The sequence below is a fragment of the Sus scrofa genome, chromosome 1 (genome assembly GCF_054392235.1).
Source record: "Sus scrofa isolate SSC_HxYL_T2T_F1_AM1 chromosome 1, Sscrofa_HxYL_maternal_Yorkshire_Landrace_v2.0, whole genome shotgun sequence".
NCBI lineage: Eukaryota > Metazoa > Chordata > Mammalia > Artiodactyla > Suidae > Sus > Sus scrofa.
In genome coordinates this window covers 60,827,637-60,848,573 of record NC_139383.1, presented here as the reverse complement: position 1 = coordinate 60,848,573, position 20,937 = coordinate 60,827,637, and the positions used below count along the sequence as shown (strand labels likewise).

The 20,937-nt window shown below is 33.2% G+C and overlaps 1 protein-coding gene across 9 annotated transcripts in view; it reads left to right on the top strand.

Moving 5' to 3' along the window:
* The window catches only part of EPHA7 (EPH receptor A7), a 172,150-nt gene that overhangs the window by 119,053 nt on the left and 32,160 nt on the right, over positions 1–20,937 (top strand). For all 9 annotated transcript variants that reach the window (XR_014840107.1, XR_014840101.1, XR_014840112.1 and 6 more), the window contains exon 6: positions 18,522–18,646. Coding sequence is in view for 4 of the 9 variants with exons in the window: in XM_021090161.2 (XP_020945820.1) it covers positions 18,522–18,646 (125 nt within the window). In the remaining 5 variants the exon portion in view is untranslated. The remainder of the gene's footprint in view (positions 1–18,521; positions 18,647–20,937) is intronic.

Genomic DNA, 20,937 nt, shown 5'->3' with positions numbered 1-20,937 from the left:
TAACCACTTGATACTGACATACTTGAGTATGCTAAAAATATACTTCTTAAATTGTCACCAAAATTTGATTCAAAAATATAACAGGTGCAAATAAATTTAAATTACAGATCAAATATTTTACAAACTAAATTACAAATAACAAAAATCATTGCTTATGCTTTTCTACATATTACCTGATTTTTAAATAATTCTTAAGTGAATATAATTTTATCAATATTTTAAAAACTATTCAACTTATTATTAGGAAAAAGAATTTATCATTTCTTCTGAATCTTGCAAAATCCAGAATTATTTCTTTCACCAACATGATTTACAAATACATTCTAACTTAGAAGGATAGCATCTTCATAACTCTCTCTGCTCCCACAGATTAGGATAAATACAAAGAGTTATAGCTCCTCTAAAATAAGAGCAAAAGATTAGAAGTGGAGTAATGGCAGGAGCATAGATTTACCTTGAATAACTCTCTACTATCTAATCCTGTCACCTGTGGTTCAAAGGGTTGTTTACCTGTCTATCTAGTGTTTAAAGAAGTTGTAAGCATCTTGTTATTTTTATACTATAGAATGAAAGTTTGTCTGAGGAAGTTAAGTTGCTTTTCTGTAGGTTATTATTAGTATAAAATAAATGGTTTATTTATGCCTACTTTAGTATGCTATGCTTGTCAACACAGTGGGAATTTCTTGGATATTGATCTAAAGCAATATGTATTTATAGTGTAATACAGTGGTACTCCATAAATCTCTATCATGGTCAACTTTGTCATTTGGCAACTTAACCCAAGAACAAAGAAAAACCTTTCAACACAAGTAAGAGTGCTGCATTTTACCTGCCTCTTCTTAAATCGGTACTTTCCCAATAGCAAGTATATCTGCTAGAGTGTATCTAATGAGTCTATCAGTCTGGACATAGACATGTAAAATACTAAGGTAATATCAACAATATTAGGCAGCATTGGAAAAGACAGATGTGGATATCGTTGTTAATTTAAATTAGTTCCACAAATATGTGTGAAGTGCCTGCTTTGTGTTTGGTTCTGTGCCAGGTCTGGAAACAGTCCCTACCCCAGTGGAGCACATATTCTGTAAGATAGGAAGGCATATAAACAGGTAATTTCCCTAATTGAAGTATGTACCAAGTGCAGAAAAGCTGTGCATTCAGTTGTCTTGAATTTGTGGGCTGGAACTTGCTAGGAAAACCATTTCCACGAAGAAGAAATCAAGCAGCTCTAACTATGGAGTCATGAAATAGCATGAATAGTTAAATGAGGGAGAGATTTCTCTGTTATGGAAGCTTGAAGGCACTTTGCAAACATGGCAGAATATGAGAAGGAAATTGCGGATAAGTGATGCTGGAGAAGTGAACAGGGGCCAACCAGGACAAACCTTGCATGCGGTGCTTGTACTATGACAGCTACTATTTATTCTATACTTAGTTTGCTAAGTATGTCCTATCTGTTCTCATTTAATGCTTTAAATGACTCCTTAAAACTTAATATTATTCCTTTGGAGAGATGAGAAAACTGAGGCACAGTGAAATGAAATAATATATACAAAGTCACAGCTTAAGGTACCTAGCACTGTGATTCTTAATTGGGAGTCATTAAAAGCACTTAGAAGCATCAGAATAACAGAATCAAAATGTTTTAAAAGGTTATAAAAGATGTGATAAAGAAGTGTTAAACCCATCATTTCAGGAGTTCCTGTCGTGGTGCAACAAAAACGAGTCCAACTAGGAACCATGAGGTTGTAAGTTCAATCCCTGGCCTCGCTCAGTGGGTTAAGGATCTGGTGTTGCCGTGAGCTGTGGTGTAGGTTGCAGATGTGGCTCAGATCCCTGGTTCCTATGGCTGTGATGTAGGCCAGCAGCTGTAGCTCTGATTAGACCCCTAGCCTGGGAACCTCTGTATGCTGTAGGTACAGCCCTAAAAAGAAAAAAAAAATCATTTGGTACATTAGCAAAGAAAATTCCCTATTAGAAAATATTAAGATTTATAATTAATATCCAGAGTTTACCATATAATAGTTTATTTGGTCAATATCATCCTTACATTAGAATTTGTTTGCATGGATGGTTTCACATTTTATAGACCATTTACCAGTTTCTGTTCTTTATTTTGAAAAATTTTAATCATAGTTGATTTGCAATGTTCTGTCAGTTTCTGCTGTATAGCAAAGTTACCCACTTAGACATATATATGTATACATATATATATATATTTACATTATTTTTTTCACATTATCCTTCTTCATGTTCCATCACAAGTGATTAGGTAGAGTTCCTTGGAATATACAGCAGAATCTTATTGCTTATCCACTTAATGCAATAGTTTGCATCTACTAACCCCAATATCCCAGTCCCGCCCAATCCCTCTCCCTCTGTCTTGGCAAAACCACAAGTCTCTTTTCCATATCCATGAGTTTGTTTTAGTTTTCTTATATATAAGTTCATTTGTACCATAGTTTAGCTTCCAGATATAAGTGATATCTTATATTTGTCTTTCTCCTTCTGACTTAATTTAGTATGAGATTCTCAAGTTCCATTCATATTGCTGCAAATGGCGTTATTTTGTTCTTTTTTATTGCTGAGTAGTATTCCGCTGTTTATATATACCACATATTCTTTATGTATTCATCTGTCATTGAACATTTAGGATGTCTCCATGTCTTAGCTATTGTGAATAGTGCTGCAGTGAACATAGGGGTTCATGTATCTTTTTCAGTAAATGCTTTGTCTGAATATATGCCCAGGAGTGGGATTGATGGATCATGTGGTTATTTATATATTTAGTTTTCTGAGAAACCTCCATACTGTTTTCCATAGTGGTTGTACCAATTTACATTCCCACCAGCAGTGTAAGAGGGTTCCTTTTTCTCCACAGCCTCTCCAGCATTTGCTATTTGTAGACTTACTAATGATGGCCATTCTGATCTTTATTAATACACATAATAAAAAGAAATAAAGCAGGATATAATAACTGAATAAGATAGTACAACTCTGCATAGTATATCCCTGTGGATCTAAAGTAAAATACTCAAGGTTTCAAATATATTGTATTTAGAATGTCTAGTTAAATTATAAAATGCCAATTAGTATTAGAAGAAAATAATACCAATGAATAGATTTTTTTTGACATGCTGTTTTGTAAAGTTGATTTGGCATGTTTATTTTTTCTTTAAGTCTTTTCTTAACAATACTAACATTTATTGAAACACTGCTAATTGCTAAAACATAGTGCATGTGATTCACAAGACCCTTTTGAAGATGAAGAAATATGTGGTTTGGAGCAGTTTAGCAACTTGAACAAGATGACATAGCTAATAAGTGGCAGAGCTTGGATCAGACATTTTCTGTGTGACCTAAAAGCTTGTGAAGTGTGGGGAGGGAGGCATCTTTATTAATAGATTTTTTCTGATTAACATAATAATTCATATAAACATACAAAACAATGCCCAGTCATATGTGGTGGTGGTGGTGGTGAATTTCAAGCCAGAGAAATAAAATTTAGACTGATTTGAAAAAACTTTTCCTTCTAACTCTAGGGCATAAACATTCTAAACGTGTGTGTGTGTTCTCAGTAGCCAAGTGTCCTTCTGCACTTTATCTAAGGAATAATGCAGTTTTTCCAGTGGATCAATGAGAAGCTGCTAACAAATTGTTCTTGTTTCTTGAACACATAACCTGCTAATCTGGTGCCAGAAAACTATTCCTTGTCTGATATTTAGTGGTGAAATATTAATCTATTCAGCAGCTTTTATCAAGTATTTTATTTGGCTGTATGGTTGGATGTTTAGTGATAACTCTTTTTTTGTCTTTGACTTAAAAAACAACTCCAAGCCATAAAAACACTAGAACTCTGTTAAATTCAAACAAACCCTACAGAAACTTTTGTTTGATGTGTAGCAAAATATATTACACAACTGCATTTGTTTGCCATCCAAGACAATTGACAGCAGAAATAAGGAATGTGTTCAGAAATATTACGGAATTTTCTAGAGAAGTGCACCATTGGACAAATTTTATTACTGGAAAGAAAGGAAATTGTACTCATTTTAAAGAGCATTTAGGCATTTGTTGATGAGTGAATCACAAATACTAAGTGAACATCAGCAGGGTAATGCTTGCAATGTAGATAGAGGGGATACATTTCAATGATGCAGTCATTGCCTGCAGTTGGACTTTCTGTTTGGTTTGGTTTTGTTTTATGATGATGAAGAATCAGATTTGTGTTAGCCATGGAGCAAGATTACCTTAAATGAACTGTTCATGCTACTTTCTGCCCAGCTGTAATTCATAAGGTACCAGGTCAACTAAGCATCCTGAAGAGCTGGGCTCTGGCATTGAGTGAGGAAAGATTGCTATGTGAACGTGCAGTGGAAAGTGCCAGGAATCCTGCATTGCTTCACTCCTCAGGAAACAGAAGTCGCTATTGAGCCTTGGCACTAGTTTGTGGATAGTCTTGATTTAAGGCAAAAGAGACCTAAAACTGTATAACTAACCTAAAACTAAAACTAAGAGAGAGAGAAGACGGAAGGAGAAAAGAGAAAGAAATTCTGTTCCAGAGGAAAATTTTAGATCAGAATTTTTTAATCAGATTTTTGTAGCCAAAATGAACTATAATGACAACCATCTCTCAAAATTAGACCTGGCATATTGACCCACACAGTTGAGGAAACATCTAATGCTATTTCTCATGCATTAGCAGTTGTTTGATTAGAATACAGAAGAGTTATCAAGTTCATACCTTTATCCAGGAATTTATTTTTAGAGGATATGCAGCAATAAAATTTCTGAGACTGCCTTATATCAATGAGAAGTATCTTTGAGAATGTACAAATCAATTATATCAGAATACTTTTCTGTAGTTACCACATCTGGAAATCAGTAGCCATAAAACTGCCAAAATATATTGATCATAAAGTGCTTTTAACTACAAACAAGAAAAGTTTTATTTAAATATCATCATACATATGTATATATGTTCACTTGTTCATGCATATGATATGTATAACTTTAAATGAACTATATCTTCTTAAATGAAAAATTACTTAGAATAAATATTAGGAAGATACATTTTGTATATGTATATAAATGTAAAGTGTACATCCATTTGGGTAAAAATAATTTATTCTTTTCTAATTTATGAAAATTTTGCTTTTTTATCCCCAACAGTTTTAAGGCCAAGAGAATAGGTATTAAAATCTTCATTGTAATGACCATTTACATAAAAACTCAGGGAATTGAATCTAATATTTTGTTGGGCTTTGTTTCATTAACAAGTATATTATAGATAATTAATGATTTTATATATCATATGGTTGTATACATCTCCAAATCCTATGTAGACACACAGACAAGATGAAATGAAAGAATTTGATTTTTTTTTTTTTTTTTGCCATTTCTTGGGCCACTCCCACAGGGCACATGGAGGTTCACAGGCTAGGGTTCTAATCAGAGCTGTAGCCACTGGCCTATGCCAGAGCCAGAGCAACGTGGGATCCAAGCTGTGTCTGCGACCTACACCACAGCTCACAGCAACGCCGGATCCTTAACCCACTGAGCGAGGCCAGGGATCGAACCCGAAACCTCACGGTTCCTAGTTGGATCCATTAACCACTGTGCCACAACGGGAACTCCCTGGAAATTTTTTTAATAAAATAAAATAACATCTTAGAATACCATAAGCAAAATTATGCTGCCTATCATTTTTAAAAGTAATTGAATGAGCAGTTTGAATTCACTGCTATCAAAATTTATCTTATTGATAAATTGAAAATTACCAGAAGTGAATTAATGACTTCTAAGTTACCCTAATATAGGGTGGGTTCCCAAATTTTTTCCTTCTTTATCATTTGGTGTTTTGTGATATTTCTCCCTTTAAAAATTGCAATATACTTTACAAGCAGCAGTCAAAAAAATTCTGATCATAAGGTATATATTTAACTTTGCAACGTTTGACAAGGTATTTTCACACTTGAATTTGAGAGAATGATTAACCTAGAAATTAAAAAAAAACCCAAATTTGCTTCCTAGAGGAAAATTCTAGATAATTGAGAGTTGTAATTTATTAACCAAGCCAGAATTTAATATGTACCTAAAGGCTGGGAATTGTGATAAATAGTGGGGCCATTTGCTGTCAAAATCAAGCATGTCCCCCAAACCTTATGGAACATACAGTCTAGTAAGGGAAACAGACAATTCATCAAATAATTATACAAACACATGTCAATTTCCAACTCTAAAGAACCGTAACAGGAAATTTTTTAATTCCATGAGAACACAAAATACTCTGGGTTGTATTCAGTCAGGTAAGTTAGGAAAGATGCTTTAAGAGGAATAGTCAGGATGATGTTTCATCTCAGTTCAGTGTGAACAAGAGCTTGTTACAGCTGAGAACAAAAGATGAGCATAACGGGGGGAGATTTATATGCATGGTGAGGCTGGAAAGATAGATGGAGGTCAGACAGTAAGTTATGTTGAGGTTTTTGGTCCTTATTCTAAAAGTCATGGAAAGTCTATTTTTAACAGCTTTCATTAGATATAATTTGCATACGATGAAATTCACTGATTTCAAGTGTATGATTCAATGATTTTTGGTAAATTTGAAGAGTGTTGTAATCATCACTACAATAAAACATTAAAGCATTACTATTAACCTAGTAAGATCCTTTCTGACTATTTACAGTCACCCCTCATTCCTATCCCTAGATCTAGGCAACTACTAATCTAATTTTTGTCTATGAAGGATTGTCTTTCTAAACATTTTATATAAGTAGAATCATATAGTGTGGGTCTTATGCTTTTGACATCTTTCAGTTAGCATAATGTTTTTGAGATTCATTCATGTTGTACCAAATAGCAAGGCCATTCATTTTTATGAATTATTACTCTTCCCTTATATATATTCCATTTTGTTTGTTTGCCAGTTGATGGATCTTCAGGTTGTTTCTTTTTGGGGGTATATGGTAGAATAAAATTGCTACAAAAATTCATGTTTAAGTCTTCGTGTGGACCTATGTTTTCATTTCTCCAGGACAGACAACCAAGAGTGGAATTATAGGATCATATGGTAACTTTATGTCAGATGCTTAAAAAAATTGCCGAACTGCTTTTCCAAAGTGGCTGCTCTATTTTACATTTCTACCAGCAGTTTATGAGAGCTCTAGTTTTGCCACATCCTTGAAAACATTTGTTATTATCTGTCCTTTTGATTGTAGCCATTCTAGTTGGTATCAAGTGTTGTCTTATTGTGGTTTTAATTTGCATGTCCTTAACAACTAATAAAAATGAGCATCTTTTTATACAACCTTCAGGAAATTTGACTTTTTATTTAAGGAGAAGGGGCTTGCAAAGGAAACAAAAGCATTAGCCAGACAGAGAAAAACTAGAAAAGTGTGTCATAGGGGCCTAGGATAAGATGATACAAAGTTAACAATATTAATGCTGTTGAGAATACAGGAAGGGTGAAGTTTCAGAAAAGTACTTCATTATGGTTAGACTGAAGGCATTGGTGACTTAACCAACCAACTGGATAGAACTGACATGGACTAAAGCCAGACTGGAGAAGGTTGGAGTGTGAATGGGATTCGAAGAAATGGAAAAAAGGAATCTAGACAACTTTGGGGGGCATATTTGGCTGTAAAGGGAAAAAGAGATTTCCTAGCAGATAGAATGGGGTATAGGCTTGAGAAATAATTTTATATTCATGGGAGAAATCATTAAAATCTTAGGCAGAATGCAATGGAGAAGAAAAAATCAGTTATGTAAAAGAAAAAGGGTAATTTGTATGTAATAAATTTATCCATTTACTTAGCATATACTAAGTGACTAAAGTATACATGGCAGTGTGTCCCTTGCTAGTACTATCAATCAATTTGAGCCTGTTTCACATACGAGTTTCTCAAGTGTCAAATGGCTTAATGAAATAATGTCATTTAAAGGTTTTCTTATTAAAAGTTCTGTATTAGTTAACATGTTATTCATGCTGTCTTGTAAATGGCTTCTCTCAAGGAAAATCTATTTAAATCACCTGATATGCCCTTTTCAGTCCTGACCATTGTACTGCTCAGAATTTCTACAATTATCTGGTCCTCCAAGAAAAAGCCCTACCTGAAATATCTCCCTGATTTGGCCAAGCCAGGAAAAAAATTTTTTCTCACTTCACTCTTAAACTTGCCAGATAAGGACTTAGTGGTATCATAAGTATCCCTCCATGCCCTAGTTTACATAACCTTACTTTTTATCCATGATCTGGTGCCTTCCCTTAGGAGTCTGAATCACTTTCTTTGATCCTGTCTGTTCTGCATTCAGACATTAACTGAAGAGTCTGGAAGGGTAAAAATCACGTTAAGTGATTCTTTCCCTTCTTGGGAAGATGAGGGTGGCAGGCACCGCTTGTTTCCTCCTTAATATCAAGTTCTTTCCTCTTATTTACTATCACATTTTTTAGGGCAACGGTATATCCAGCTCAAGTTTGAGAAATCCATGTCCAGCCTAGGAAATAAGATGAATGAGACATAAACAAAAGATTGCTAGAGCTTGTTGGAAAAGTTGGTGTTTCTTATTTAGATCCTGAGCATTCCCTGCTGCCTTTGCCTTGCATGCCTGCAGCGTGGACATGATCACTGTGGCAGCAGCAGCAACAGCATACCACAACCACAAAGGATCAGACACAGGAATCTTCTTTACATCTTTGAGCAGCTATACGAAATATAGCAACTGCCTATAGTGTATTCTTTTTTTTTCATGGAAAAAAAATTAAACCACTATTTATTTGGGTTTTCTTACTTGCAACCAAATAAACTCTAACTTAGGGGTAGGCAAACGTTATCTGGAAAGGACCAGACAATAAAAATTTCATGCTTTAACAGGCTTTATTTTCTTTGTTATAATTCCTCACCTCTGATATTTTAGCACAGATAGCATCCATAAGCCATATGTAAACAAATGGATGCAGCTGTGTTCCACTGCTTAAACTTTATTTACAAAAATAGGGAACTAGCCAGATTTGACATGTGGCCACAGACCCCTGCTCTACCTGATAAAAGGTGAAACTGGAGACATTATTTTCCTTGTATTTATGTTCTAATTAATTATTGAGAGGGAATATTTACTGATGGCTGGAGACTATTTAAGAGTAAGTCAAAACTCCACATATGTAAGTTTTCTGTTGTGGCTCAGTGGGTTAAGAACCCAACATAGTGTCTGTGAGGATGCCGAAAGATCCAACATTGCTGCAAGCAGTGTAGGTTGCAGATACGGTTTGGATCTGGTGTTGCTTTGGTTGTGGCATGGGATAGCAGCTGCAGCTCTAATTCAACCCCTAGCCTGGGAACTTCCATATGCCACAGGTGTGGCCCAAAAAGAAAAAGAAGTACTCCATACACAGAAAAGGAGGGCAGGAGCAGAAGCAAAGAAAATATTGATGAATTTCTATCTCTGGCTAAGAGACATCATAATTTGGGGAGGATTCTAGAAGATTTTAATTCCTATATGGAACCACCTACATTTAATAGTAAAAGCAAGCATATTTTTTCATTGCATTGTTTTTTCTGTTTTGCAAAGTTACTAATATTAAAGCAGAATTGTGTTTAACTTGTTTCCTGTACATATGCACGATATTTTAACAAAATTCTGGGTCAAAATTTTTTTGTTGGCTAACCTGGCAATCTAAATGCTATTTATGATTCTGATTCTATGAGAAAAGAAGTCCAAATTGCAAAACGAGTTAACTTTTGGAATCAAACTTTTTCATAAATTGGTAACTCTCCCTATATGTAAGTATTTATTATAAGCCAACTTTTCTCAGTGCATAAAAGTGACTCCTAGAGTTCCCACTGTGTGTGGCACAAGGGGTTAAGGACCCAGAATTGGCTCTGCAGTGTCTTGGGTCACTGCAGGGGAGTAGGTTTGATCCTCAGCCCTGAGCAGTGAGTTAAGGATCTGGCATATGTTGCAGCTGTTGCTCTGATTGGATTCCTGGTCCTGGAACTTCCGTATGCCATGTATGTAGCTAAAAAAAAAAAGTGACTCTCTGTATTAATTGACTACTTTAGGACACTAATTTTTTCTTGGTACTAAAACATGATTTAGTAAATTAATGCCACCTTGCACCATTGACGTTTTACAGGTTTAGGAAATTTAATGCAGTTTTCATTTTTGCCTAACTTCCTAGACAGTAGCAACAACTTTAAAATATAAGCTGCAGTTCTAGTTGAAATGTATTTAGCAGACTCTGTTAAACTAAGTGCTTAGTTTGTAGTAGGTTCTTGAAATAAAGTAATAAATCTTGACTGGTGTTGAGAACTTATTATTAAGCCATGTGAATATCTTACATTTATGCACTTTGGAGATGAAATATATTAGAGTACCTGGAGCACTTGGAATAACATTTATTAATTGCACATTTTAAATGAGGTAATTTTAGTGAGTTTTGAGATAACTTTATGTTTCCTTCTTTTTCTGCACCTCCTTCTTCTCCTTTTCCTCTTCTTCCTTCCTTTCTTCTTTTCCCTCTTGAATAATTTAAATTGTAATAGAGTGGAACATTAAAATCAAATTAATTGTGAGGAGAACCAGAATGATGATTTCCAGAAAAAAATTTTAAAAAGATAAATCCACCAATGAAGAACAATATCTGCAAAAAAACAAAAACAAAAACAAAAACCAAAAACAAAAAAACCCACAAAACCCTATTGTTAGATAATATGTAGGAAAATAGTTTTGTTTGGATACATATGAGTTTTAGGCCTAGAAAAAATTCAGTGAAAAATAATTCATACTTGAATATAAAACACAAAGAGGAAAAAGAAAATGAAAAGAAACCATAAAGTGGAAAAAATATGAACCTGATAGCAGCCAGAATATACTGAAATTGGCCATTCTCTTTGACCATTATCAAGGACAGAGGATAGAGTGAAAAATAGTGTAACAGGGAAATGTCACACTTACTTTTGCTGTATTATGTTTTGTATTGTATCACTTTAAACATTCTTTATAAGTAGATACACTCTTAATTATATATCATGTAATTAAATGGCTTTCAAAATTTTTTAATGTATTTATTTAAAAGTAATTCACAGATGTTCATTGTATATCTGTAACCTGGTATAATTCCTACATAAACACTCACACATGTGAAACAAACATTTGGTGAAATTGTATCACTATATGTGATAAACACAATTTTTATGGTTTGATTTTAAAGATTTTGGTTGTAGTACATTATACTCATTTTATGATGATGAGAAGTGCTGGTGCACTGGAAAAGGATTAGGAGGTCAAAAATGCAGTGTAGTCACATAGTAATAAGCACACTGTTGATATTCAGTAATATAAGTTTCATTCTAATGGGAAAATATGATTTATTAAGAATGTGTATTATTAATGCACTGCTGTAAGGCAAATCTCATGTTTCTTCTTTTTTAAATATTCTTCTTATTGACAACATTCCTCTTAATAAACAACCTTCATATTTAACAAATGCAATACTGCTTTTGAAAAGTGAACTGAATCTTTGGATTTTCAGAATATTATTGTATTGTACAGAACAGTATTTTCAACATTATATATTTAGGAAGAGGAACTAATGAGCTTACTTAGCCACATAACTATATGCACAAATATTAATATATATATTATTATAAAATTTAAGAATTATGTTTTTCATGTTATATATAATAGCATATAAATTAAAATTTTTACCTAAATGAGATACTACATTCATGTACATAGAGTAAGGAAATATAGTCACAGTATATCAAAAAATAATTTAGACAGTCTTTAATATAAATTTAACGGAAAGAATATTCATGTTGTAAAGAATGTGATAGATAACTATGAAAATTATAGTGAAAGATATCCATAACACATGGATTTGGACTAAATTAACATTTCACAAATTGTCAACTGACATTACATTATTTTTGTTATTGAAATACATGATTCTTTATAATAAAATATATTACAAGGTCAAAGAAAATGTACACAACCGAAAAGGTTATTCTGATGACATGTAAAAGTTTTGGTCATTAACAAGTGTGTATATACACACATTCATATATATCATTTTGTTTAAGGGTTTATTTTTATTTTTGAAAAGGTCTGATTGTGGGCTCTAGCTATTCCATACTTGCCGATAAATCATTTCTGTAATAATCCATCATTAAAGTAAGGCTGTGGTCACATGGTTGACCTTATAAATAAGGTAGCCTTTAGCTCTGGATTCATGGAAAATTAGAGATGGAGTCAGATTTCTTGAGAGACCACATGTGAAAGTGTGGGTGTTTTTTTAGGAATCAAAATATTAATTTCCATGCCACCCAAAATAGAAGAGATTACTTCATCTGAGTATTTCTCTCAACTTAATATATACTAATATTTTTAAAAGAATGGGTATTATTGATCCTCTTCCTATTTTTATTTTTTTAAATGCTATGTTCCTTCTAAATGACTTAAGCTTAATGTCTTTCTTTTTAGCTGGTATATATAAAATAGAGTGTATAAATTATGGAAATTGGTCATTTCTAAATTATTGAAATTGAGTAAAACCAGTCACTATTAAAAAAACCTAACATTTGCCAGCATTTATTATAGAGAGCCCTGGAATCTAATCATCTTAGTGCCCAGTTGGTTACTAATTATCTGATGATGACAGAGAAAACTTTATTTCCAGAACAATGTATTATCAGATCATTTTTACAAAGCTGTTGTGAGTGTTGCTTTAAAGAACATGACCATTCTTAGTTGATCTAATCATGGAGTAGTGATGTCTGTTATTCCTGTGAAGTGTTTCATTCTCCTACTGAAACTATATTTACTTTACTCACAAATATACTTGACTGGCACCTCAATCAGGATGTTTCCTTTTTCCAGCTTTGTCAGTTCAATATCATATTCACTTTTTACAGAACTTTGAGATCTTCTTTTTTAGCTCCTGTTCAGGTTTCTTTTCAGTAATTATTCTTAAATGTATTTAGGAACCCATACATATATCTTATATATTATATTGTGTATTTTACATTTTGAATAAAACTTCATTATCCTAATTGGTATGTGAAGTAGAGAGTAATGCAAATAGCATAATTTAATTTTGAAAAAGATCAACTCATTTTCCACTGATCTTTTTCAACTACTTATTATAGAATGAAATTTATGTTTGTTTTAGCCACAAATCATGCTTCTCTCCAACCAAAAATAATTTGACAGGTACCTGTTGCTGATGGACTGCTCATAATTGCAGCAAAATTTCTCTTAATCCCTGTGCTTTATTTTTTAGATAAAATTTTGTGTTTATTGCTCATTTTATTTTTACTGACCTTTTTTCCATAGTCAGGAAATTGAAATTTAGTGAAAACATGTTAGAATTTTTTAAATATTCCTACATACCCTAAAAATTGGATTGATATGTTACATGATACGCCACTGGATCATATAATAAATTTATATGTATTTTTATATTTTTGTGTCATAGTGCAAAAATGAAACACGTGTGGGGAAGAGTAAGAATGCTAAAAGTTGTGCATTATAAATTGCCGAACTCCTAATAATGCACACATTGTTATTTCAAAGGATTACTAAAAATGAACTCCATACCATATAGCAACAAGAGTGTTCAATAAAAGACTATTAATTCTATTATTATATTTAATTTGTTCTAAAGATTTCTTCATTTTCACTTTGTATATTTACCTAGTGGAAATCTAACAACTGTCAATGGATGTAACAACTCAAGATGTGTAGTAAAAGGTCATTTCATACCTGTTGACCCATCTTTCATCATTGTAGTGTTTAGAAATATAAGTATTATTTTTCCACTCATCATTCTTTGTGGAAATTCATTGAGAGCATTTAAGTGTAGTGAAAATAATGAGTAGTGTAAATAAATCACTTTTCAAATCCAAAATCAGTCATGAACTTCATTGAAGTTCTTCCATTAAAAAAAAAAAAAAAGTTTCTTCCGGGTGTATAATGGAGAATTCTTTTCCTTGTGTTTTGAGTCATAATCAGGATCAAAATTCTTTGACTTCAACATAAATTTTGACATAATGATTATTAAACTATCCTATCCCTAACCCTTTTTCACAGACTTTGTTAAAATTCCAGTAAATCACTTTTTGTCTTTACTCTATATATTAGTTTTCTATTGCTACTACAAATAGTTTCCTCAAAAACTTCAATACAATACTCACTTATCTCCCAGGTCTGTGGATTAGAAGTCTGGGTGCAGTGGGGCTCAACAAGAGTTTCAACTGTCAGCCTCATGGGCTGAAATTAGGTTGTCAGACTGTCTGGACTGTTATCTAGGGACACTGGGGAAGATCTCCTTCCAATCTCATTGATGTTGCTGTCAGAATTCCAGGTCTTTGTGCTTGTAGAATGAAGGTCACCATTTCTCTGTCCCTGTCACCCAGGGCGTGTCTTTGATCTTTAAAGGCTACCATCATAACTTGTATTTGCCATGTGGCCCCTCCAGCAAATGGAAGGTTGATTCCTTCTCACATACTTCAGATCTCTCTGGTTTCTCCTTTCACAACATCTGTCTAACCCTGACTGGAGAAACCTCTCTGCTCATAAGGGCTGATGTGATTAGATTGGACCCATTGGCAGAAGTCCAAGATAATATCTTTGTTGTAAAGTCTGTAACCTTAATTACATCTACAGTGTCCCTTTCACCTTGTATGTTGCAAATTCATACATTCCAAAGATTAGAATATGGACTTTGGAGCACCATAGTATATTTTAATTTAATTAAATTAATTAATTATTTAGGGCTGCAATCATGGCAAATGGAAGTTCGCAGGGTAGGGGTCAAATGGGAGCTGCAGCTGCTAGCCTACGCCACAGCCATGGCAACACAGGATCTGGGCCATGTCTGTGACCTACACCATAGCTGATGTCCTATGATGGAGTATATTTTTAAATTGTCTTTTTCCTCACTAGGAAAATTTTACATCTATATAGGTAAGCTTAACATTTCTGAGGGGAGGAATGGAGCCCTTATGAGTACATTCTATCTTGTAATTTAAATTTATTTGTTGTACTTGCATTTTAACTAGAAAGTAGATCATGCATGAGTAGCTAAAGCTCAAAATCTGTAAAATGTTGATTGGTTCAGGTCTGTACATAAACCCACCATTCTTTTTGACTATTTTTAAATTCAAAGCTTCATACTAACAATCCAAGCCCACAAATTTACATTTTAGCCTGATATTAGACTTCTGCTTTCTTGTTGCATCAACTTTATCAACTTTGTTTTTAGGCTGTTGAGATTTACCACTTTGAACTATGGAAACCATTTTCTATATTTCCTAAGATCATCTTTCACTGTCATTTGTATAGACTCCAAATATGTCCCCAGTAAGTCCTAAAAATCTTTAAAATGTTGCATCTGTTTCTAAAGTTGAAATTAATTTTTATATTTGAGTATTTCTAGAAACTTATGTGAGAAATTAATCTGTTAATCATTTATTAGAAACCCTACTACAAATTCATGTTGAAAATCTCCCCTCTCTGTATTTGTTTTCCTACATTTTCCATAGCCAAGAATTTATTATTGTTGGTTATTATTTATTAGCTTCACATCAGTTCCAGTTACAAAAGATTTTTATTTCACTTTGATAATTATGAAAATTATAATTTAAATGTCATAGTATCTTATTGGTTCTTTAGTACATATATGATTTAGTATGTATATATATAGATAGATATAGATAAATATAGATATATACACTTTTGCTGAATTGCTGTGTTCCTGAAATTAACATGATAGTGTAAATCAACTATATGTCAATAAAAAATAAATTAATTTTTTAATGAATTTCAGATTGTAGTTAACTTAATATTTTGGTATAAAGGTCATACTCTTAGTGAAATTGTTACAGTGTGATTAATTTAGTTGATCAAATATATTAATCATGGAAATCAATGTTTTAAGATTAAAGTACCTCATACCACTTCAGTTTTATTTTATGTATGTATAACTTTATCTGAAAATAATGACTGTTAGATTACTTAGAGATGCTTTTGTTTATAAACTATATATCCTGTGAGTTGTGTATCTTCAAGGCCTGAGATATTGAAACTCAAGGGCAAATATCAATTTTTTTGTACCAAAATGTTGTGCTTGAAGGACATAAGATAGGGAAAGATTTTTCCTATCATGCAATTTATCTATTCTCCAGAGCCATGTGCTAGCACTTCTGTCTCTTACTCTCAAGTATGTGACTTGATACAGTATCAGCAAGGGATAAATACAAAAAATATGACATACATAGGAAATCAGGAGTATGGTCACTTACAGATGTGGTTCCTTGTACAAAAGAGTAAAAATACATTGTAGCACTGCTAGCATTGTGATAGGAGTTTCAGAATACTGTGTATTTCAAATATGTTTTTTGGAATCTTTCCCCCCAGTCCCCAATTACCATCATTTTATTGGTAAAAATTATATTCTAAGATTAAATAATAAATGCTAATGTGTAACTTGCAGAAATAAAATCTCATTCTAATACTTAGATCTTGCTGCAACATATCAGAAACTAAATGAGGCACATTTATAGCCCGTCTCCTCCATTACTTGGAGAATTCAGTGTCTCTTGCCTCTTTCACCTTACTATGTAGAGATAGAAACTACAGAAAGTGTTTTATAGTTTGGCCTACACTGAAAATCACATTAAGAAAAGTGTGTTGTTTAAAGGAGTCCTAGAGATTGGCACCTACTAGTGCTCTAATCTATTTCCATCTAACCTATTTCCGAATGGCACACATCATGTTCTAAACCCTAATCGAATATCCAGCAGCCTTACTGAGTAATTTATATCTTTTTTTTTTTTTGTAGCTGTATTCTCACCTGTGCTGCATTCTGTTTTCTACTAAAGTTAAAATACAGATTTTATGAATGGCTTTAAGTAAGTCAGACTATTAGAGATTGATGGCTAAGTAGAAACTCACCTCACCATTAGTTAGTTGGGCTTAGGCTTGGGGAAACAGGTTCTGGAGCCACACAGTTGGCTGAGATGCTAAATATATTCTGGGCGGAGAGACGAATCACTTTAGAAACAAATTCTTCTTCACTGCATATATTTAGGTTTTAAAAGTTGTGGCAGAAAGATTTTTTATTAGAAACTGGCTGCATTGAAACCATAACAGAAACGCAGTTAGTCTGTAAACACAGTCTGTTGAGTACTTTAGCTGCATCCCCCTAAAGGGAAAGTTGTTCCACTTAATCTGCCCTGGTTATGCTTTTGTTAGTAATCTGAGAGGAAATGGAAGTCATGCATCTTCCACATTCTTCCCTCAAAATCGCAAAGCAAGAAAGCAGTGAAAAATGTTTTTTCTAGACATTGATATAAGGAAATATTAAGAAGTAGAAGAAACAAAATAAAGCCAAAGGGATAAACATCAGAAGCTTGCTTAAACAGCTTTAGCCCCATATAATTGCTTTTCTGTCAGCAGGATTATTAACAATTTTGGACATCTGAAAATTAAATTAACAGCCTGAAAATATTTTACGGAATGAGATAGAGCATGATACATGAAACATAATGACCCCACTGAAATTCAGCCAAGCCAGTGCAGCTACTCATTTAGACAGAGAAGACAACTAGTTAATCATCACTGAGCAAATTAGACAGAGCAAATTAGTTTGCTACATTCCACAGTCTTAGCTACCAAAAAGAGTATATGGCACTAATTAGGATGAAAGAACTCTAAGCATATTATTATCTGTGTAGAAAGAGAGCAAAATTGTAGCTCGAATTGCTTCTATCAAAGCTTGAAGCCTAGGTTACACAGGTATAAATTACATGTGCAAGAGTCTGTGTGTGTGTGTGTATATATAGATGTGTGTGTGTGTGTGTGTGTGTTCATGTACATATTTAAGTAACAGAAGCCTTAGCATTTTCTTGCATCTTGATGTAATGAAGTCTAAATTTTTTTCAAGGTTAATTAAAATTTTTTGGGAACACACCCACATGCACACGCACTCGCGTGCGCACGCACACACACACACACACACGGCACACACACACGCACACACATATGAAACAAAAAAATATTTTTTAAAGTGTGACTCCTTTAACTGAAGATAAAAGTGGCCATTTCATACTTTTTCTGGCACTATATTATTATTTTTTTCTTTAAAAAAGTGTATTTCCATTGCATGTGAAATAAATATTTGGACTTAGTTTATCACTGGAGATTAATCTGAAATCATATTTTGTAGCCTTAATTAGCATTCATTTGCTTAATTGTCATTCTCAGCCCCATCATTTCCATTTTTCACTAACTTGAACAATGCTATCTTCTGCTGTTTGCACTTTAATTTAAATTTCTATTAAGGTTTATGAACAGTAATAAGGTCCTATTTGAATATTCATTAGCTTCTGAATTGTGAGCTATGAAAAGGTGCTTTCTTTTACCTTAATGAAACTGGCACAGCATGGGACTGATCAGTTGTGACATTTGATTTGAGGCATCCAGTGAATTTTCTCATTGTTTATTGACACATCTTGTCCAAACAGCTCCCTCGCAAGTGAGCGGAGTAATGAAGGAGAGAGTACTGCAGCGGAGTGTGGAGCTTTCCTGGCAGGAACCAGAACATCCCAATGGAGTCATCACCGAATATGAAATCAAGTATTACGAGAAAGTAAGTGCTAAGAACAGCTGAGATGTACAACCATGTTCTGTGTGTCTCACGTCATCCTACTGCACTGTCGACTAAGGCTGGTCATTATATCAGCTCTTTGGAGCAACTTCCAAATGTGTAGTTAATTTTAGCCATTTTTAATAACCATGTCCCTGAATCTCAGGTTCATTATCATAATGATGGTTTCTGTGGTTTAGGTTTTTGTGTTACACAAATGAAAATATTCCACTAGTAGTATGTTCATATATTCAAGTGTGGATGTCCTAATAATTAGATGCAGGCTCTGTAGTACTACAGAAACCACAGAGCCCAATGTGTTTTTGAAAATGTTCTTTTAGGGTGCCTGTTTGAGCCCTTGAGGATTTATTTTATGTTTGTGATTTCAGTGATAATGATGGGGGCCTCAAATAATTTAGTAATTTGAAAAAATCTTCTGTAATAAATACATAGTATGTCTCTAAACTTCAGAATCAGAAGATGATATTTCACTCCTTTAAATTCCTCCTAAAATTTATTTCATATACATTATGCTAATTATGTTACCACTTCTTTACATCCGTCTCTCCATGAAAAACTAGCATGGCTAAAACCCACGTGCTGCCCCTTTAATCCTCTCTGATGCCTAAATTGCAGTGAATAGGGATAAATCTTTGTGTATGAAGGTGTTTATTTCTGACCCATCTTTGGCAGATAGACAGACAGACTCACCTTGTTCACAAATTATTATCTAGACTCTACCTCACAAGAAATCCTGGTTCAAGGATTGTAATATGGAAACTATTATTATTACTAGTGGTAATGATAATAGTGTTACTCTTATTGACTTACGTAACTGAAGTGCTATAATATACATAACCCTTTGAGCCATTTAAACAGAATTTCAAAATAAAAACCTAAAGCTTTGGAAAAAATTTGGGGACTGAATTGACATGATTGAATCATTTAAATGGGTGCATTGGCAAAGGATACAATTTTTTTTCCCTTTGAAGGAAAAACAGTTTAAGATTAGTTTCAATATTCAGATTAAGTTTACAATATTTTTACTCATTATCTCCATTATGAATTAACAAGTTCAGTGGCCAAGGTTACAATTTAAATACCTCACTTTATCTAGGGGATACATTTCTTGTCTCATCAAATGTGATTTTAGTGTTGGTTTTGTTATGTCTGTGAGCTCTGACAGTATAGTCCCTGGTGAAATTTCATCATATTTCGAAGGCAATGAAATACATTTTAAAATTATAAGTTAGATGGTAAGTGAGAGTAAAGTTTCTCACAATGCATCACAATATTTTGCAAATCCTTACTCTGGCATAAATTTGCTCAAATAGTTACTTTTCTGTTTTGCATAACAGAAGCAATCTATCTACATTCACTGAAATTACAAATTACAAAACAATATTACAGATAATACTATTATAGTATAATGTAGGTAAGCCTGTGTTCTGGATATAAACCATTATGTTATCTAATATCAGTTATACCTAGTTCACTTATTTGAAAAAATATATATACTTATATCAACTATCATTTTTATAAATAGTTATAATGATAACAATTACAAATTGGCTTCACTAAACCCAGTTCAGTTCAAGTATATTTATTTACAATTTTGCAAATATCATTGTGAAGGTAAATCAAAAAACCAGATAGAGATTTAAAGATTTCACTGAATAGTTTTACTATCATACATGGTTGAGCACAGGTATTTATTATAGAACAAGAAAGAACCTGCCTAAAATTGTGTATTTTGGAGTTCCCGTCGTGGTGCAGAGGAAACAAATCCGACTAGGAATCATGAGGTTGCGGGTTCAATCCCTGGTCTCGCTTAGTGGGTCAAGGATCCAGCATTACCATGAGCTGTGGAATAGACTGCAGACGTGGCTCGGATCTGGCGTTGCTGTGGCTGTGGTGTAGGCCAGCAGCTGTAGCTCCAATTTGACCTGTGGCCTGGGAACCTCCATATGCCACAAATGTGGCCCTAAAATGGCCAAAAAAAAAAAAAAAAGTATATTTTGATGAGTAGTTTTTTATGACTTTTTTCATAAAAATAGAATCATATAACTACGCTTTAAATATTTATTCATTTCAATATTATTTTAACAGTATATTTTGTAATCTTGAATTTTTATATTGTTTCATTCTTAAGCTTATCATATATAACATGATCAACACATTTTTTAAAAATGCTACAAGCCTCAGTTTTCATATCTGAAAAATGGTGAAATTGAACTGAGATATTTAAAATATTGTCAAATCATAAATTATATATTTTAACTTTTATATTTAAA